Source organism: Podarcis filfolensis, assembly GCF_964270895.1.
Source record: "Podarcis filfolensis genome assembly, chromosome: 3".
Classification (NCBI taxonomy): Eukaryota; Metazoa; Chordata; class Lepidosauria; order Squamata; family Lacertidae; genus Podarcis; species Podarcis filfolensis.
In genome coordinates, this window is record NC_139606.1 from 121523069 (window position 1) to 121537609 (window position 14541).

General features: G+C 52.5%; 1 protein-coding gene across 2 annotated transcripts in view; it reads left to right on the plus strand.

The window, feature by feature from the left end:
* Positions 1-14541, plus strand: part of DPYSL5 (dihydropyrimidinase like 5) — a 36566-nt gene that overhangs the window by 2871 nt on the left and 19154 nt on the right. For both annotated transcript variants that reach the window (XM_083605235.1, XM_083605236.1), the window contains exon 2: positions 12941-13205. In XM_083605235.1, coding sequence (XP_083461361.1) covers positions 12945-13205 — 261 coding nt within the window. In that variant the 5' untranslated portion in view covers positions 12941-12944. The remainder of the gene's footprint in view (positions 1-12940; positions 13206-14541) is intronic.

The following is a 14541-nucleotide window of genomic DNA, read 5'->3' on the forward strand; positions in this document are numbered from 1 at the left end:
GAGAGAGAGAGGGAGGGAGGAGGATGGCCTGGGTTGGTGGGGGGAGCAAGACTGGGGCTCTGAGGCTGCCCTCCCTGATAGATGGGGATGGAATGAACATTCGCTTCCTGCTGGGACTCGAGAGCCCAACCTCTCGCCCAGGGATCTTGTTTTTTTTTTTTTAAAGATTTTTATTAAAGTTTTACAAAAAAGAAAAATAGAAATTCACAGAATAAAAAACCATAAATTACAGAAAAAAGAAACACACAAAAGAGAAAAAAAAGAAAAAAATACAGAAAGAAAAACACAACTAATTAAGAAAAATTACATTTGAACAAAGAAAAAATAAAACCATTCCATTTTTCCAATAACCTCAATTTCATATGCTTATGTTCTTGACCTCCTCGCACCTTCCCCTTTTTGTATTCCCATTCAAATATTTAATTCAGCAAATTCTTACCCTTTATCAAATGTTTAAACTTTGTGCCATAACATATACTATATCCCTATTTTTCAACCAATTATCAATACCTTTTTTGCATAATCTTAATAACTTTTATCACTAATTACCACTTATTGCCCATCCAAGCACATTTTTAACACTCATTAATTTTATAATATTTCTGAAGATAGTCTTTGAATTTCTTCCAGTCTTCTTCCACCAACTCTTCTCCCAGGTCTCGGATTCTGTCAGTCATTTCCGCCAATTCCATATAGTCTATCAGCTTCATCTGCCACTCGCCCAGGGATCTTGAATCCGCCCAAGTATTGCTTATTGCTTCTAACAAGCAATTATTCTGGGCATTCTGCGGCCTTTAAGACAAAGGCTGTCCATGACGGTCAGCGGTCTGGTTGGATGGTAGAGGGGAGGCTGCCGTGAGCCAGTGTCCTAAACTTCTGTGCCCTGCCTCTTTGCAACCAGGATGTGGCGTCAACTTCTGCTCGCTTTTGCCTGCACCTTCTGATTTCTCTTAGATGTTCCTGGGAATGCTAGGCAGATGCCGGCTAAGGAGGGCTGAGAATGCCTTTCCCTGGTGAAGCTTTAACACGCCATTGACTTAGTTTTGCCCCGTTGTTTTATAGCTGCCGTTGCCAACCTGTGCCTTCCAGATGATTTGTGCTGCTGCTCCCAGGGGCTGATGGGAGTTGGAGTCCAAGCGTCTGGTTCCTCGTCATCTTGGGGAAAAGTGACAAGTGGGGTGCCGCAGGGTTCTGTCCTGGCCCGTTGTTGTTCAAGGTCTTTATAAATGACTTGGATGAAGGAAGGGGTGCTCATCCAATTTGCAGATGACACCAAATTGGGAGGGGTAGCTAATGCTGCAGAAAGCAGAATCAGAATTCAAAATGACCTTATCAGATAGGAGAACTGAGCCCAAACTAACAAAATGAATTTAAACAGGGACAAATGTCAGGTTCTCTGCACTTAGGAAGGAAGAACCAGCTGCACTGGGACACTTGGCTTATTAGTAGGACACTTGAAAATTGTCCTACTAATTGGGGTCTTAGCAGACCCCAAGCTTAACACAAGCCAAGCGTGTGATGATGATTATTTTTTATTTAATTTATATACCACCCTATATTTCTTATACCCTGCCCACCTGACTGCGTTGCCCCAGCCACTCTGGGCAGCTTCCATCAAAAATACAGGAAAAAACAACATTAAACATTAAAAGCTCCCCAAAACAGAACTTCCTTCAGCTGTTTGCAGAAAATGATATAGCTGTTCAATTCATTGACATTTGCCAGGAGGGCGTTCTGCAGGGTGGGTGAGACTACCGAAAAGTCTTTCTGCCTGGTTACTTCTCGCAGTGAGGGAACCACAATAAGGTCCTGGGAGCTGGGCTTTAGTGTCCAGGCTGAACGATGGGGCGGAAACGCTCCTTCAGCAAAAAAAGAAAGGAAAACCTAATGCTGTTTCAGGCTGCGTCAGCAGAAGTCTCATGTCCAGATCAAGGAAAGTAATATTCCCACTCCATTCTGCCTTGGTCAGGCCACACCTGGAATACTGTGTCCAGTTCTGGCTGCTGTAATTTCAAAAAGTTGTTGACAAGCTGGAACATATGCAGAGGAGGGTGACCAAGAAGATCAAGCCTTATGAGGAATGATTGAAGAAGTCTGGAAAAAAGACTGAGAGAAGATATGATAGCCATCTTCCAATATCTCAAAAGGCTGTGACATGGAAGAGGGAACAAGCTAGTTTTTCTAGCTCCAGAGGGTAGAACCAATGGATTCAAGTTCCAAGGAAGGAGATTCTGACTAAACATCAGGAAGAACAGTGGACAGTGGAATGGACTCCTTTGGGAGGTGGTGGACTCTCCTTCACTGGAGATTTTAAAGCAGAGGTTGGCAAAGGCTGCCTTGTGGGACCATCATCAGCAGCACATCAGGTGGTCTTTATTTATCCTGTTTTTGCCTCTTTTCTCAGTATAAAAATAGAGAGCTGCCAGAGGTTGCTTTTTAGACTGTTTATCTGCTTGGAAGTGTAACATGCTCCTTTGATCATTCTATTCCTCTACAGTTCTTCAGTTTTCAAAGCATCATGAAATACGGATGGTTGAAAAAACCTGGATCAGTGTGGGGAGCAAATGAAAAGTGTGGCGTCTTCGAGAATTTCTGTTTTGTTGTACTTTGGTGCATTGCTTGTGAGCACTTGGGCTTGAGAAGGGCGTGTGACTTCTTCCACTTTCTGCAGGGTGTGTGCATGTGCTACCCTGGAAGGTCTGAGCTCTGGGCCGGGAGCGTAGCATTTAGGCTTACAGGTTGGAACTGGCCAGAGAGGCTGGGAATGGTGGGCTGATCCCTCTTCTCCCTTGAGCCTGATGCCCTTGGAGCTTTCAGCGTGAGAGCTGCTACCTTGGTGCAAGGATTGGACTTAGTACTAGGAAACGAGGTGCCAAGTGACACCATAGCTTGTTTCCTGCTCCACAGCAATGGATCCAAATGTAAGAAAGGAGATTCTGAGTAAACATTAGGAAGAACTTTCTGATAGCGGAGCGGATAACACCAGAAGGTAGTGGACTCTCCTTCCCTGAAGGGTTTGAAACAGAGGCAAGGTGGCCATCTCTCAGGGATTCTGTGATTCCTGCATTTCAGGGGGTTGGACTAGATGACCGTTTGGGGGGCTCCCTTCAACTCTACAATTCTATGATTCCATGAAGAAGCTCTTTGGCTGGGCAGGGTGTTGGCAGTCAGCCCAGGGTCTTGAACTTCAGCCTCTGGTGTCTGTAGCTTCCTAAGTGCCCGGTGACTCACCTGAGGGATTCCTCAGGTGTGTTCAGACCTTCTCCGTGAGGAGTTGCGTTGGCTCTTGGATGAAGCTTGGGTCTGGAGGACCTGCCCAATGGACTGCTGGTCTTCCGTATTTGGCTCGAATGGAGGTCAGGGGGGCTGGAGGCTCTTTGGCCTCCATAGCCCCTCTTTTTGAGGCTATGCCCCCCTCCCTCTTGCCCCGAGGTGGTGGCAACTAGAATACCAAGTGTGGGTGGTCTGGACTCTGGTCCTGAAAGGCACCTTCCCTCCAGTCCAAACAAACCATCCCTGCACGTGGATCTGCTGGTGCTCAAGCAGCCCTGTTCTCCTTGAGAAAGTGCACCCCCATCCTGCTTCCCAGCTCTCTGGCGTTTGGGGCAGGGCAGCAACTGGGGATTGTGCCTAGGGCCTTCTGTGTCGAGGGGGGGTGCTCAGCCGCTGATCTGCGGCCCCCCTCTTAATGCCCTGGTCTTCTCTGGCAAGGCCTTTGCCTCATTGACAAATGAGTCCAGGGACCTGCAGGTCTTGCTTCAGCTCAGGGTTGGGATTCTGGACTCCGAGTCATAATCTGAAGTAGCAAAAAATACTGTGTGGAAAGATCAGTCAATCATTGGAAATACAAAATTCCCACTTTTTATTAAAGTCACAAATAACACTGCGGGAGCTTAAAGACCAACAGATTAATTATGGCATCAGCTTTTGTGGACTGATGCCATCGTAAATTTGCTAGTTTTCAAGGTGCCTCAGCACTGCGGGGAAGGTGGGTGGGAAGAAGGGCATAGACTCTGTCTATCCTGCGTCTCCGTCAAAGGCTGCCTTTAATTTATTGAAACAATAAGATCACATGAACTCCAGGCCATCATTCCGTTCAGCTTTATTGTTTTCTTCTGAGGTATCTCATGAAATCAGAAGAATTACCCGCTGAAGGGGGCTTCCGCCTGCTCCTGCCTCTCTTCCTCTCCAGAGGTACCAGGGAAAGGTGATCTTCTGTGTGCCCTTCAGACGGACAAGTGAGGCTCCTGTCTCCCTCAATCGGTTTCCATGTTCAGGCTGACCTTTGCCCACCAGGTGCCCCCTGGGGACTTTGGACAAGAACTCCCATAATAGCCGTGCAAGCTGGGGCTGGCGGGAATTTGGAGGAAACTTGGTTGACTTCAGCACAGTTCCAGGTGACCGAAGCTGGTTTCTGAAGGGGAAAGGGGCAGTTTCCCTTGCTGACTGGGAGCACGGTGCAAACAGGAGGCCTCCAGTCAGTGCCAACTCTTGTCAAGTGGGTCACAGATGGGGTGAGAGTGGTGGTGTTGAGGGGCTGATTCCACGCCCTTTCCCAACCAAAACACTTCTGTCTGTAGCCCAGTCTGGTGGGTGGGGGGCGTCCCCCTTGGAGGTTGGTCCTGAGATTCCCAGCAGGAGGGATCTGTGCTGTCACTTTTCATGTTGAGGGTGCCACACGCTGGGCAGGGCACCTGAGCTGGCACAGACCCTGATTAGACATAGGCAGCGGCCATGGTTCCATCTAGCCCAGTGTTGTCCACACTGACCAGCAGAGGCTGTTCAGGATTTCAGGCAGGGAATTTCAGGCAGACACTCAGCTAGAGCCGCGCTGGCCTGGCTCCCTGAATGCTCTTCCTTTGTTGCATGAGAGTGGCTGCTGCTGCTGCTGCTGCAAAGGCCTTTAGCCAGAAGGGTCAGCAGGGAGATGCGGCTAAAGCAAATCTTTTCCTGGAGGGGGGGGATTCTTTGCATATCTTGGGGGAGGGTTTTACCCCTTGCAAGGGGCTAGTGTCTTCTCCTCCAAGGCAGGACCATCTTTGCCTCTGGTGCTTCAGCTGACTTGGGTCTCCTCCAACCTTTTTGACGCTGAAGAAGTTGTGATGTTTGGTGGGATATTATCATGCATCCCCTTAAGCTTTTCTCCTCCAAGGAAAACACAGGATTTGGGTTCCAGGCTGCTTGTCGTCTTCATTGTATTTTTCTGGACGCGTTTTTCCAGGTTGTCCAGGTCTTCCTTAAAATGTGGCACCCAGAATTGTCACAGGCCTGTCCAGGAGAGAGTGGCACTGTTGCTTCCTGTGATCTGCACGTTGTGCTCCTGTTAAGGACACTTGAGAAGCTGCATTAGCTTTTCTTTTGCAGCTGAATCACACTGGTGGCCCCAGTCCAGCTTAAGATCCGCTCAACACGCCCCCCCCTTGCACACGAGGTGCTGCCAAGTCAGATCTCTCCCATGCATTTGATTTGGCTTTGAACTTAAATGCAGCGCTTCACATTTGTCTCTGGTGCATTTGGCCTTGTTGGTTTTGGGCCAGGAGTCCGTGGTCCAGAGGGAACTCTAAACTGGAAAGACGGATGCATCGCTCTGGAGTCCCAGCTCTGATGAAATTTTGCCACCAACCAAGCAAGCAAAATTAGAGACTTGCTAGCAGGCAAGAGTGGGAAAGGCCCAGAGCACCCAGGCGCAGCTCTGAGTCGCCAGCTGTGAGCTCATCCAGGCTGCCGGGATCCTGCTGGGGCTCCTTCAGCATCTTCATCACAGCCTCTCCTCCCTGCCGGGGGGACTTGACTAACCTCCCCCTTTCTCATCAGTGGCCTCCTCCTCCTGCGCCACTGTGTCAGCCAAGGTGTGGCTGAAGATGCTGAACCGGCTGTGGCGCAGCGAGAGCGTCCTGAGCATGGAGGCGCTGCTGGACCTCCTCGCAGGCCTCTGGCCCGAGTGACACGCAGCTGCAGAGGGGATGCTCGTCTCAGGCTTCCTCAAGTGGGAATGAACCTCCTGGTTATCGAGACCCAGAGTCAGCACCCACCATTCCACTCATCCTCTGTGCCTGATTTTTCCTTGTGCTTCCCTCTTGCCCTTGCTTCCAGTGTGGTGAAGGCTGCCCTTCAACCTTCACGATTAAACCGGCTATACCTAAATGGGGGCCGTTGCCTATCTATGAGTTTCCTTGAGTTTTTATAACTGGCTGGTCAGGTGGCTGGGAAGCCTCTCCCCAAAGCAGAAATGTGAAAGCCTGAAGAAAAAAGCAGAAAAATTGGGGTAGGTTTTTTCCAAAATAAATGAGGGGAAGGGTAGCAGAAAAAAATGGGGTCATGGTCGCATTTTCCCAGTGTTTTTCGGGGCCTGCATATCTCTACCCCAAAGCCTCGGGCAGCAACAGAAAAGAGCAGAAGTGTTTCTAGAAAGAAAACTCTATGTGCCATGGTTTGAGTAATAATAATAATAATTTATGATTTATACCCTGCACATTTATACCCCATCACATGACCCAGCAGCCTAGGCAAAGATTTGAGGGGAGGAGTTGAGCAGAGGCCGCTCTTGGGGCTACTCTCTGTTCCAGGGTCGCCTGGGTCCCTTTTGTGTGGGGGGAGGTCCATGCTTCTGAATGCCAGCTGCTGGAAACCACAGGAGGGGGGAGTGTTGCTCTTGCCCTTGAGTCCTGCTTGGGGGCGTCTGGTTGGCCACTGTGAGGGCAGGGGGGTGGGCTTTGGCCTGAGCCGGCAGGCGGACAGGCTCCTCTCATGTTCTCCTTGTTCCGCAATTGCTGCTAGAAATGTGCCGATCCTGCCACTGCCGTTGTGTTCTGTGCCATGCGAGGCGCTTGCCTGCCTCTGGATCCTCAAATGTCTTCCTGTGATGACTCTCATCTTCAGCAGGCTGTCAGCACTCCCTGCAAGGACTTCAAAACAAAGAACGGAGTGGGGGGGTGTTTCAGGCACTCCTCCGATGTGTCATTGCTTGGCATCTGCACCAGCCCCCGCTTGCTCATTAAGCTTTCCCCCAGCGTTCCTTGTTAAAAGGACCTGCTTTCGTCTGTGCTGCAGCAGCGCACCAGGCAGCCTTGGGAAAGAGTTGGGGGTCTTGGCAAGTGGGGGGGGGTCCCAGGCTCTCCACAGGAGGGTCTGCATGTGCCTGTGGCCCCAGGGTGCTCTGTGTCTGATCTTGCTTTCCCTCCTCTCTCTGGGTGGCTGCACCGCCCTGGGTCCTGTGTGGCCTTTTGAGGCAAGACAGAGGGGGAGCCTCTGTTCCCCCCGCTGTGTGTCCTGAGGAGGAGTTGGGGACTGCCGGCAGCCTTGTTGAGAAACTGGTGGGAGGTGATGTCCTGCAGGAACACTGCAATTCATGGACAGCCTAATCCCAGAGGGGCCCCAGAACCAACTTTAGTCCAGATTGCTTTAAAAAATTGGGTCTTATGTGACCCAATTTGGGTGGCACGATTCAAAGTGAGTATTTTGTTATTGTATACATTTCACAAATCCCAAAGTTTGAGACTCAGTAGCACAGATGTTGTAAAGGTGTGGGGATCTCTTGTGGAGCATCCCCATTGAAGAACAGAACAGGGGTTAGCCACACCCAGCGTTCGAAACTTGCCTTTTGCATTTTGCACCTGGCTACTGGTCCCTTGCGACCAAGTGAAGATGCCCAGGCGCCATTACGGTGTCCGACGTCTCCACTGCCTGGAGGTGCCTGCCTGGGGATCCTTGGATCTTGCCTGTTTTCCTATACTAGCAATGCATCCTGTCCGTGATATTTTGTCTGCACAATCCGAATGAATTTCAGGAACTAAAAAGTCATATTGAAAAATAGAAGTTTCAAGCCGTCTGACCCCCCCAATGGCAACTGGGCATTCCGTTTTGGCAACTGTAACCCTGGTTTAAGGAGCCATTTGGTGCCTAGCTTATATACTGCATCTGAGCTTCTAATGCTGCCCAGAAAGGTCCCCCATGACAGTTCAGGGCCCCCAAAATGTTGGTCTGCCACTGGTTGGGGGACATCTTTGCCCCATGTGTCTAGTATGCACGCCTGCTAGGCAGAAACTCCTGCCCTTGCCGGTTCTGGTGGGGCTCCAGCAGACTTGGGAGGATGGAAAGGGCTGCCCTCTGCTGCTGTTTGAGCCTCAGCACTGCACAGTCTGGAGGAGGGGGCCTGGGTCTGCTTTGCCCTGTGAGCATTGTGCTCAGCACCCTCCGTGACTTTGCAAAGTCTCCTCCCCGTTCACTTCTAAAGATGCTGCTTGGATGTGAAGAGCCAGCTCAGGGGAACAGGAGTTTGAAATGCCGGCTTGAGAGTGTGTTCCTTACAGGGTGGGTGCAGCGGGTCATGGGGAGGGGGCTTGAACAATGGGGATGGGACAAAGCCAGTGGCTGTTATACCCTCCCAGGACACAAAGGCTTCTCTCTCTCTCCCCCAGTTGTTTCTCTTTCCTGGGGAGGACAATGGCCAGCATTGTGTCACCTGGGTGCTGAAGGAGCCCTGAGCTTGTGTGTTTAAAAGGACCCCCCTGCAAACTTCTGACAGTGAGGGGAAGGAGTCTGCAGGTGGAGGGTGCTGAGGAGTTATGCAGTGCGGCTGGGGGATGGAAGGAAAGGAAAGACATGGATTGTGGGTGTTCAAAACAAGGAGAAGGAGGCAGCTAATCTGTTTACGGATCTGTAGTTCACCACAGCACCTTGCATTTGGTTCCCATGAATGTGGGCCCTTGAGAATCTTCTGATTTCAATGAAGCTGGCTTGTGTGGCATGCCAGACCTTTTTATAACATTAAATTTTCCCCATTGTGTTGTAATTGTTGTCACCTGCCCAGGGACCTTGGGGTGAAGGTTGTTTGCTGCTGCTGCTGCTATTTACAGTGGTACCTCAGGTTAAGAACTTAATTCGTTCTGGAGGTCCGTTCTGAACCTGAAGCTGTTCTTAACCTGAAGCACCACTTTAGCTAATGGGGCCTCCTGCTGCCGCCGCGCGATTTGTGTTCTCATCCTGAAGCAAAGTTCTTACCCCGAGGTACTATTTCTGGGTTAGCGGAGTCTGTAACCTGAAGCACCTGTAACCCGAAGCGCCTGTAACCTGAGGTACCAGTGTATTATCATTTGTTAGGCTGCCTGCCAGGGCCCCAGGAAGTGAAGGGGTCATCCTTCAAACAGAAGGCTGGCCAGAAGGGTGTGGCGGGTGTACGCTTGGTGGCCTCTTGGGCCTGAGAGGCTGCAGGGCCAGGGAAGCTGTGCTGCTCAACAAGGTGGCATCCTGCTCTGCGGGGGGGGGGGGGTCTTCCATGAGGGCTGCCTTACGCCTTAGTTGGGAGGTGTTTCTTGCACTTGGAGCTCAGTGGCCTCTGTGCAGAGGGTGTTCTGCTCTCTCCCCGCTGACTGACACTGCTGCGTGCTCAGCTGCTGCAGGGGGGGAGAGGGGGCTGGCCTTAGGGGTTTTTTTTGGGGGGGGGACAGTCAGGTCCACAGCTGCTGGCTGCAGTTGCTCTTTGGGCCACACTTCCTTTTTTCTCCATGTCTCCTCATATGGTCGGGTTGCTATTTTTCAAAAAGTGGAAATCCAGACACCAAAGTAGTTTTGAGCTATTTTTTAAGGAAAATTGGCAAAAAAAGACACTACTGACATGGGCTGCTATATGTCTGGATTTTCCTGGACATTTTGCCAATTTCTGCTGTGACACAGCTTCCGACTGCAGTATTCTAGGTATATCCGGAAAATTCTGGGTGTATGGCAACCCTGTGACCTATGGAGACGCAGCACCAAATTGCCCTGGCCCACGTAAGCCCCTTCCTGGGTGGGCAGGGCAGGGTTCTTTGGGGTTTTACATCCATCAAGTGATCTCTGCAATTCGTTAAATAAATGAGTAAAACCAGCAAGCCTTCTGTGAGCTGTTGGGCCTCTCATCTTAGTGGGGGGGAAAGTTGAGCTGCAGAATCCTTTGCCCCTCAGTCCACTGTGAGAGAGGTGGTCTCACTCGGAGGCTGTGGCTTTGATACTCCTGCTGTACCTGTCTGGACCTATTTTCTCTGCAGGCCCCTTTCCTGCTTGTGTCCACATGGTCATGGGCCTGTTAGCTTTGAGTTGTCTCCAATTCTGCTTTGACAAATGCATGAATAATCTGTGGGTGCCTTTGAGCTTCCTAGACCTTTGAAAACCAAATGCTGGTTGACTTCTTCAACACACCTCATCCTGCATACAGATTGTGGGGGGCAGGTCCACTGGCCTTGTGCGGTGCCTGCCCCATTCCAAGTGTTCCTGTAGAGTATTCTGGGTCTGCCTGGTGCTCTCCCCACACTGCGCAAGAGTTGGAAGGGACCCCCAAGGATAATCTAGTTAAACACCCTGCAATGCAGGAATCTCAGCTAAAGAGGGGGCAGTGGAGACGCTCCTTTGTGGGGAGCAAGAGTGCCCTGCCAATGCTCTGCCCTGATGTCCAGGGCTCCCATTTCCCCTCCCACCTGCTAAGAGAGAGGGGGCCGCATTGCATAGCTACATGATGAGATGGGATGTCAATGCGCCACAGCAACTCTTCCTCCCCAAGCTTCAGGTCTGCTCTGATACGGCACCCACCCGAGTACCCAGTACTGTGGTCTCAGTCCTACAGACCCAGCTGGTTTCCTCATTCCCCATCAAGGCATGAGCAGCTGCAGACCTGAGGGCTGGCTGGTGGGCAGCTAATGTCCGCCTTGTCCCCAGCTGACTGTGCCTTGGGCCCTATAGTTCCAAGCTGTGGGGGATCCTGGTGCAACAAGGATGTCTGCTTCTCCCTCCTGCAAGCGCCAGGCAAGGCATGCTCTCCCAAGGTCCTCTGCTTCTCTGCGATTGCAGCTTCAGAGTAGACCTTATTTGCAACCATGCAGCCATCCAAAGGGAACGTGCCTCCCTCTCCTCCATGTTTTGGGTCCAGCTCCAGCTTGTGGGAATGCAGGTTTTGTTTGATTCCCGGAGACCCCTCCCTCCTCCCCCTTTTCTTTCAGATCCCCGCCTCTCTCACACAATAGGAGCTGATGGTCTGTCTGGGAGCCTCTGAGCCGGCAGCTGTCAGGTCTGACTGCGCAGATTTCATGGCAAATGGGAGCTTCTGATGCTGATGGAGGGGCTGGGTTTGCCGCCAAGGGAGGCCGTGTTCAGGGGGCCTCTTTTATGCAACGGGATGCCAGGGAGGCAGAGGAGGTTGCTGAAGGGCTGCAAAAGGAAGGGCTTTCCAGGGGAGGGGAGCAGAGACCCTCTTTGCTGTGCCAATCTTGGTGGTGCTGTTTTTTAAATATATTTTTCTTCCAGCTGCCAAAGAGGAATGGCGGATGTTTTCAGATATGTGGGGGTGGGGAGAGGACCAGGCAGCTGCAGCATCTTAAGGGCATATTGTCGGTAGGATGGCAGAGCTGCCAGGAGCAGCCGAGAAGGAGGCAGAGGTTCTGGCGGTCAAGAAGGGCTCTGCAGAGCAATGGCCTAGCGAAGTCCAGCCGCCTCTTCTGACAGCAAACAACCAGATTCTCCCTGAACCTCCATGGCAGCTCAGATGGTTTCTGGGCCATCAGAAGAGCCGTGCAGCAGCAGCAGCAGGATCAGGCCAAAGGGGGACCATCTAGTCCAGCTCCTTTTCCCACAGGGACTGACCCAGTGCCCATAAGCAGGACCTGAGTGCAGCAGCAATTCCCCACCCCCCACATCACTTCCATCAACTGGTGTTTGGAGGCAATGGCTGCCTCAGACAGTGGAGGGGAGAGCACGGCTGTTGTGGCAAGTAGCCATTGAGAGCCATCCTTCCCAGTGTTAGAAACTGAAATATATATGCAAGGCTCCAAATGGCTCCTTAAACCAGGGTGTGTTTCTCGTGTGTGAAAACAGGCAAGGGCCAAGGATCCCCAAACAGGCACCTCCAGATGGGGGAGACGTCAGACGCCACCCTGGCGCCTGGGCATCTTCACTTGGTTGCAAGTGGTCGACAGCCGGGGGGAAAAAGCCCCCGGAACCTGGTGAATTTCGAACGCTGATCCATCTGCAAGCCGTTCACCAGTTTTGTTCCCACAGGGCCTCATGTTCCTCATCCCCACCAGCCACACTTGCCTCAGAGGATGGATGCAGGGCCAGCCCAAGACATTGTGCTGCCTGAGGCAGAGTAGCACCTGCTGCCCCCATCCCTCCCCTGGTCAGGGCACTCATAGCCTGCAGCCAAATTATTTTGGTGCCCACGTCTGCCTCCCTCCTTCTCTGTTGATAATCGGAAGTAACAATAGGCTGCCTTTTTGGGGCACTTAAAAGCAGCTGCCACAGGCTGTTGCCTCACTTTCCCTCCTGGTAGGACCGGCCACAGGGTAAGTGGGCCACAAGAAAGGCCTCGGAGGCTGAGTCACATTCTCAGAGAAGGTGTGGAGGTGCCCTCGTCCCGGACGATGGGTGGAATTCCATGAAGTGCTAAGGCAATTGTTCCATCAGCAAAAGCACTTTGGCTTTCCACCAGGCAGAACGACATCTCTTCCCCCCACCTCCAGCTCTGGGGGTTCTCCTGCCCCCCCAAGCAGATTTCGGGAGAGGAGGTCACACTGCACTAGCAGGACTCCTTGCACTTGTGTCAACCAGTGCAGCAACCTGGGTGAATCTGGCCCCATCTCCTCCAGCTGGGGTGTTCTGTGAGCCTGAGGAGCTGGTCTGCAGCAGCCTGTGCTGTGTCTTACCTGGCCGCGTTTTCTGTGGCTCTGACCCTCAGATGTCTCCTTGGATGCAATCTCTGGGCCGTGTGGCCTCTGGGCATAAGTTAAACTATGGAACTCCCTCCCACAATGATGGCAACCAACCTAAATGGTCTTAAAAGGAGAGGAGAGGGCTAGGCATGGCATGAACCTGTTAAATGGATGGCCTGTGACCTATGGAGTCTTGCCAGTGGGAGGGAGCAGCCCTGGCTCAGGAGTCCACAACCCCTGACCTCCTTTGCCCTGTCCTCCTTTGCCAGAGCCATGCTCGCCAACGCTGCCACGATGCGGATCCTCATCAAGGGGGGGAAGGTGGTGAACGACGACTGCACCCTGGAGGCCGACGTCTACATTGAGAACGGCATCATCCAGCAGGTGGGCCGTGAGCTCATGATCCCCGGCGGAGCCAAGGTCATCGATGCCACCGGCAAGCTGGTGATCCCGGGGGGCATCGATACCAGCACCCACTTCCACCAGACCTTCATGAACGCCACCTGCGTGGATGACTTCTACCATGGAACCAAGGTAGTCCTCCTCCTCCTCTCTTGGTTGTGTGGTGCAGGGGGATGCCCAGCGGGTGGTCTGGTCTTGGGCATTGATGACCTGTGTGTGTGTTCTCTCAGAGTAGGACAATTTCTGGGGAGACTTGAGATCTGTGGAATGGATGAGACATGAGGCAGGTCCACACCATCCATTTAAAGCAAATCCAACACACATTTAAAGCACATGACACCCCCCCCCAATATCCTGGGAACTGTAGTTCCCCCCCCCACAGAAATACAGTTCCCTGCATCCTTGACAAACTACAGCTCCCAGGATTCTTTGAGGGAATTCACGTGCTTTCAGTGTGTTTTGAGTATGCTTTGAATGAGCAGTGAGCTCTGCTCCAGGAGTTGGGAAGCCAGCTGTGGACACTTCTGGCAGCCAGCATCCCCCAGAATTTATTTCCACAGGCACCTCCATTATTGCTGATCCAAATGTCATCATTTGCTGCAATGCCCCTCCATGCCACCCGTGCCCAGCAAAGAGACAACTGAGCTGGCTCTGCACAGGGCAGGAGTGAGTAGATACAAGCCTCTCAGGCCTCCAAGGGCAGCCCTCCAGATATTTTGGGTGTCAGCATCCATCAGTGCAAGGCATGCACTTCCGTGGGCTCCAGATCTCCCTCTGACCCTTGCCATGCTCAGTGAGATCTGGCCTCTGGCCCCTTTCTTCACCCCCTTACTCCCCCCCCTCCGGACAATGCTGGCCTGTCCCTTTCGCAAGGGGGCAGGCCTGCTGTGGGTGAAGCTTAAATGCTGTAAGCAGAGTCAGAGCATTCCTAGTCAGCAACAACCATGTGATTCCAGAGCCCCGTCTGCGCTGGGCAGAGGAGTGTGTAGCCGGCTGCCCTCTCTCCCTCCCTCGATGATTCCTGAACATCATTGTTGACCAGTGGGGAGCGTGTGAAGTGACAGGAGCCTCCCTGGCAGCTGTTGGGGCCTCTTCCTGGGGTAGCCTGGCTGAGCAGGTGGCAGTTGCTGGTGTCATTTGCAGGGCAGGTGTGGGAAGGAGTCGGGTCACCCCATGGCGGGGGCTGGTCTCCCTTGCATCACGGCCCCGTTCTGCTCCTCGTGGCATCCCGGGCCAGGCAGCAGCAGCAGCTTCTTCCGCCTTGCTCAAGAGGAGCCTGGTCAAAAGCCCCGGTTGCTTGCAAGGCCTGGTGGGGGGGCGGATCTGGCCGCCCAGCTGCCCAGCCACCCAGCTGCTCGGACCGGGCTGTATCTCTGCCCATCCGCCTGCCTGCCTGCCTGCCGGTCATCTTGGGGACTGGGGGGAGCTGTCCAGGCCTCTGGTGCTGAAAGTGCTCAGCTCCTTTGCT